This window comes from Orycteropus afer, unplaced genomic scaffold, assembly GCF_000298275.1.
Source record: "Orycteropus afer afer isolate SDZICR_OR568_19922 unplaced genomic scaffold, OryAfe1.0 scaffold00075, whole genome shotgun sequence".
Lineage (NCBI taxonomy): Eukaryota > Metazoa > Chordata > Mammalia > Tubulidentata > Orycteropodidae > Orycteropus > Orycteropus afer.
In genome coordinates this window covers 900,118-906,907 of record NW_006921662.1, presented here as the reverse complement: position 1 = coordinate 906,907, position 6,790 = coordinate 900,118, and the positions used below count along the sequence as shown (strand labels likewise).

Sequence of the window (6,790 nt, the reverse complement as noted above, 5' to 3'; positions counted from 1 at the left end):
TTTAAATACTTTTAAATATTAAAAGTAAGTTTAATATTTAAAATTATTTAAATGTTTTAGAACATTCTTTCAAATGAGGTTAATTCTCTACTGTGCTTTGCATGACTGAACAACAAAAAGACATTTCTTTGTGTCTGTTACTCTTTATATAAAACAATATATTAAAACACATATGCCCAAATTAACTTATACTGTGAAATAAATACAGATTTATTTCTGTATTTGGGGAAGGCCATTTTCCTGCAAAGCATTTTATAGATTCAGGTCCATCGATGCCAAAACTGTGAGTACAGTTGTATGTCACTTCTTCTCCATGTTGGTAGGTGTCTGACTCATGAGATACAACACCGTGAAAAATTGAAGGTGGTGGCTTACAAGGCAGTCCTTGAGAAACAACGGGAGAATGCATTCATGTTTCATTTATTCTGAAATTTAATTTTATGTACTAGTCTCCTATTTAGTCATTTCATTTGAAAAGTAATGAAAACACAGGAGTTACTTTCCCACCAAAAAGAAGATACACAATGTCTGAAGTCACCATTCTGCTGTCTGTCACAACCTAAGGAAGAAATTGGGACTTAAATGTCAATGCATTTGTGAACGATATAGTCATGGCTTCTCTAGCCAGCCGTGAGTGTTAAAGTGAAATATATTGAGGATGAACTGACCCTAAAAAATCAGAAGGAACATTGTAAGAAACATACTTAAATTAAAATGACAGTTGGCAAAGCAAACACTGTAACTTATGTAAACATAGGTTAATTACACTATGCATCACATTTTAAGACAAACTAAATGCCAGAGTTTAAAGTGTTTCTATGATGAGCCAACAAAATCAACAAAAATATATTGATTTGATTATGCAAAAATTCTTTCATGGTAAGATATATAAACAGCTATAGACGTACATCTAAATTATGTTGTCTTATGACTTTGATCAGAACCAATTATTTTCAATAAATTTTACAAAATGGTTTGTTCATAAACCCTGACCTTCACACTGAGGTGGTGAACTCCATTTTCCCATGTAGCATGTTATACCACCATTGTCAGAGTGCGTGAACCCCTCTTCACAGACATAAGTTAATTTTGTGCCATGTGGGTAGATACTAGGTTTGGATGTTTCTTTCCTTTCTTCTAAAGATCTAGGTGAGTTAATTTTTCCATGTTCGATAGGAGGTGGTGAAGAACATGGGAGTTTTTCTATATGAACAGAGATCAATGTATCAAGCACAAATACAATGTCTAAATGGAAAAATAAAATCAAATACTATTTGGAATTATAAAGAAAGGTAATTAAAATAGATGATATTGTTTAAAAATGGAACAAATACCTGGAACTTGCAAGGATATATATCATCACAGTATATATGCTACCATCTCTTGTTAAATATCCCCCTTCATTCTTGTCTTGATCATCACAAGGGATAAAATAATAATAAAAATTTATCTGGTATTTAGATCATATCCCCAAATCTGTGTTTATTTCACAGTATAAGTTAATTTGGCCATATGTATTTTAATATACTGTTTTATATAAAGAGTAAAGGACACAAAGAAATGTTTTTATGTTTTCAGTCATGCAAAGCACAGTAGAGAATTAACCTCATTTCAAAGAATGTTCTAAAACATGTTATCAACTACTAACCAACACAGCGTGGTATTGACTGCCATCTTCCATCTTTGCACACAATTTCATCTGCTTCCTGAATTATGTAATTTTCTTTGCAGAGAATAGATATTTTTTCTCCATCCTGATAATTCACTGTCATTGTCATGCCTTCAGAATTAGGAATTTGAGGTGGAGGTGGGCAAAATTTTTTTTGTCCTATTAAAATATAAGTACATTTCTTGATTAAAATATGATAAATTAAAAATATAAAAAGGATGATTTTAATACATAGAATATTTGGTACCCATGTATCTTAAATGATCATATAATAGTTATTATGTTCTATATTTATGTATGTAATAATTTGTAACTTTGTAACACCTTAGTATTATCATTTTTGGTTTATATTGTTATAGTTGCTCTTCTATCTTTTTCCTTTAATCCTGTGATCAATCTTATATAATTTATGTAAAGCCTATTTTAATTATTTCCAGCCATCACAATGTTTTAACTGGATTCAACATACTTAACAATAGGCCTTATCAGGGTCTTTTTTTTTTTACAGATATCCAAGTTCAAATATATTGACATTGAATTAAAACCCTTACAAGATGTTCTGCCAGGGGAAGATGATAAGCCACGGGAAGAATTAATTAGTAATCAAGTCATCTGGTTCTGAGTCTTGAGCAAGACTAAGAATTAAATATCTTTTTGAGTGAATTATAATCTGTTTAAAAAGTAGAATTCACCTGGAGGTGTCATTTATAGCTTGTTTATACTCTTTAGAAATGTATAGACTGAGGATATGCACCTGTTTTAACAGATTACGCCCCCTTACTTCGACCACATGATGAACAGTGTATAAAATATCCATCTATAAACTTGTGTCTGAGCTCCCTGATCCTAAGACACATCAGATATATCTTGTGGGTTTATAATCTGATGAGGTGTGTGCCCTATTTGACTGAAAGTAGAATCTGGAAGGCTGTATTTGAGAGATTTTGGACTTCTCTCTAACTCCCAGATTTTGCTTTTTCCTTTGTACTGCATGCTTTACTTGATTAAAGACTCAAGCAATTTCACTCTGGGAAGTCTTGTGAGTCCTTTCCATTGTTCAGCATTTTGTAATCCATCAAGAGAAATTTGACCCAATATACTTCAGGAATGATCATTAATAACTTCAGGTTTTCTGTTTCTTCCTAAGTCAATATGAGTATTTTGTAGTTGAGAAAATGATTTTTGTCTCATTTCTGTTTTTATATTTCCTTGAATAAATTTTCAATATGTTCCTATGGGTTTGTTTTCTTCTATGTTGCGTATTTATACAATTTTTTTTTTATTCCATTTAACTTTATTTCATGCTTTCTTTTCATCCAGCCAGAGTTTGATCTATTTAACATATTTTCCTAAAAGCTCAACTAAAAATTTATATATGCATCATATATATGGATTTTTTTATTTCTTATGTAAATGTATGCTTTAATTATCCTTTCTTTTAAGTTTTTCAGGTGTATATTCTTTTCTACCTTCTAGATTGTAATATCTATTGCTTTTATTTTGTTTCTTGTTTGCTGATTGATATTTAAAAACTAAAATATATTTTTATTTTGCTTTTGCTATATCCCATGTACCCACCAGCAACTCCTCAGTAGGAAGTTTGGGCAATCTACTTCCCTAGTGATACTGCCTCAGCAACCCAAGGTGGGGTCACTATGAGTCAGGGCCAACTCGACGGCACACAACAACAACAACATATCCAATGTATAACACCGTCATTGAAATTTTATGGTAGTATTTTAAGACATTATGTCATCAACATTGTGAAATGGTGAATGAATCAAGTGTGTAGCTAGCTCTCTATTTTATGTTGGACTTAGGGAGAAGACTTTGAGGACGTTGATTCTTCAGATTTGTTGAGGCTTCTTTATCACATGAAAAGGGTTCATTGTTTAAAATAACTTAGCTGTATTAAAATCAGCAAATGTATACTTCAAGACAAGGAGTATATAAAACTGTAATGAAATATTTTATAATCATAGAATGGCTAATTCACAAGATCAAAATGATCATAAATGTGCACATGTCTAAAAATGTGAAAATACATGAAGCAAAAAAGAACAGAATTAAAGAAGTAGACTAATTCATGTTCTAGTAAGTAATGTCACTATTGTGTTTCAGTTTTTCATACTGTGGTGGCTTGTGTGTTGCTGTAAGTGGAAAGCTATGCAACTGGTATTGCAAACGCCAACAGTCCCCCACAGGGGGCAGGTTTCAGTGGATCTTCCAGACTAACACAAACTAGGAAGAAGGATGTCACAGGCTACTTTTGAAAAAGAAAAAAAGCCACTGAAATGTTTTTGAACATCCCTGAAACATTGTCTGATATAGTGCCAGAAGATGAGCCTCTCAAGTTGGAAGGTACTCAAAATACAACTGGGGAAGAGCTATCTCCTCAAAGTAGAGTTGACTTTAATGACAAGGATGGAGTAAAGCTTTCATTTGTTGATGTGGCAACACATAAAATGAGAAGAAACAGCTGCAAACTTTCATTAATAATTGGTACATGGAATGTACAGATTATGAATCTAGGAAAATTAAAAGTCGTGAAAATGAAATGGAATGCATAAAGATCAATATCCTAGGCACTGTGAGCTGAAATGGACTGGTATTGGCCCTTTTGAATTGGACAGTCATGTGGTCTGTTATGCTAGGAAAGTGGAATAGTGTCACATTGATCATCAAAAATACTATTTCAAGATCTATTCTGAAGAACTATGCTGCAATAAGATAATACCCATACAAATATCCATACACCTACAAGAAAGACCAGTTAATATGATTATTATTCAAATTTATGCCCTAAACACTGACGCTAAAAATGAAGACATTGAAGATTTTTTTAACAAACTTCTACAGTCTGAAATTGACAAATTGTGCAATCAAAATGTATTGATAATTATTAGTGATTGGTATGTGGAAGCTGGAAACAAAGAAGCAGCTTTGGTAGTAGGAAAATATAGTCTTTGTGACAGAAGTGATGCATGATAGAATTTTCTATGCCCAATGTCCTATTCACTATCAATACATTTTTAAACATCACAAATGGTGACTATATACTTGAAATTCACAAGATAGACTACACAAGAATAAAATCAACTACTTCTGTGGAAAATGAAGATGGAGAAGCTCAATATCATCAATAAGAAAACGGCCAGAGGCTTGCTCATTTAAGGTGAAGCTGAAGAAAATGAAAACAAGTCCATGAGAGCCAAAATATGACCTTGAGTATATCCCATCAGAATTTAGAGGTCTTTTGAAGAGTAGCACTGAACACCAGTTCAGTGACCGAAGACCAGACAAGTTGTGGGATGACACCAAGGATAGCATACATGAAGAAAGGAAAGAGTCATTTAAAAGTCAGGAATATATATAGGTTTGACAGAGTCTATCTCTACATATGTATGTGCTGCAAATATACCTGTGAATATAGTAGAGCAAACAGGGGACAGTGTTATGAAAATATCTTCATCGTAACATCAAGAGCAAAAAAAAAAAAAAAAAACAGGGAAAAAAAAAGACAAAAATGAATATCCAAAGATACTCTGAAACTTGCTCTTGAACATAGAGTAGCTTAACAAAGTATAGAAATAATGAAGTAAAAATCAAGAATGGATGATATTGACAGAAACAGCATAAGCTGCACTGAAGGCATAGGAGAAAAAATCCAGGCTCCAGGAATTGACTGATCAGCTGAGACAACAAACAGACCACACTTTAAGTGCTCACTTGTCTATGACAAGAACTTTGGAAAACAGCTGTAAGAGATCCCATATCTGTGGCCATTCAAAAGAAAGGTGATCCAATAGAATGTGGAAATTATAAAAAATATCATTAATACACTACACAAGAAAAATTTTGCTGAAAAGAATTCAATAACCAATTTTTTACTGAAAATAATTCAAAAACTGTTACAACAGTACATTGACAATGAACGGCCAGAAATTCAAGGCAGATTCAGGAGAAATGTGTTATGAGGGAAATCATTGCTGATGTTGAATAGATCTTGGCTGAAAGCAGAGAATACCAGAAAGATGTTTACTTGTGTTTTATTGACTATGCAAAGACATTCGATTGTGTGCATCATGAAAAATTATGGATAACATTGTGAAGAAAGGGAATTCCAGAACACCTAATTATGCTCATATGGAACCTCTACATAGATCAAGAGGAAATATTTTAAAGGTAACAAGGGGATACTTCATGGTTTGAAATAAAAAAAGGCATGTATCAGGGTCATATATTTTCATCATATTTATTCAATCTCTATGCTGAGCAAATAATCTGAGAAGATGGACTATGTGAAGAAGAATGTAGTGTCAGGATTGGGGGAAGATTCATTAACAACCAGGGATATGCAGATGACAGTACCTTGCTTGCCAAAAGCAAAGAGGGCTTGAAAGGCTTGCTGGTGAAGATCTAAGACTACAGTCTTCAGATGGATTAAATATCAACATAAAGAAAACAACAATCTTCACAAGTGAACCAATAAGTGATATCATGATAAATGGAGAAAAGATTGAAGTTGTCAAGGATTTCATTTTACTTGGATCTACAATGAACATCCGTGGACACAGTAGTCAATAAATCAAATTACTTAGTTCATTGTGCAAATATGCTACAAAAGAAGACTACAAAGTGTTAATGCTTTAAAGAGCAAATACATCATTTTTAATACTAAGCTGTGCCTATCGCAGCCAGGATATTTCCAAATATATTTCCATATATTTCATATACAAACAGATATTGGTTACCACAATGGCTCAAACATATTTTGATTGTGAGAATGACACTAGACCAGGCAGTGTTTCTTTGTGTTGTAAATAGCATTGCTCTGAGTAGGAACCAACTTAACAGCAACTAACAACAACATTTAGCAATATTTTTGCTATGAATGATGGAATAACTAGATTAGGAGATCAAGAAAGGCATACATCAATTTGAAGAACACCAAATCACTTTAACCTAATTCAACAATAAGAGTATTTATATTTATATTTATAATTTATATTTATAGCCATGGAACCATCACCACCAAGGTAGACAACATGTTGTGCAACAAAACAGTATGAATAGTTTCAAAATATGGAAATCATACAGAGTATGTTTTCTGACAAATTT

General features: G+C 32.6%; 1 protein-coding gene across 1 annotated transcript in view; it reads right to left on the bottom strand.

The window, feature by feature from the left end:
* The window catches only part of LOC103197278 (complement factor H-like), a 37,718-nt gene that overhangs the window by 12,807 nt on the left and 18,121 nt on the right, over positions 1-6,790 (bottom strand). Inside the window, exons 7-9 of the mRNA XM_007941177.1 lie at positions 1,649-1,821; positions 994-1,203; positions 187-384 (exon numbers count right to left, since the gene is read on the bottom strand). Of these exons, the coding sequence (XP_007939368.1) occupies positions 187-384; positions 994-1,203; positions 1,649-1,821 (581 nt within the window). The remainder of the gene's footprint in view (positions 1-186; positions 385-993; positions 1,204-1,648; positions 1,822-6,790) is intronic.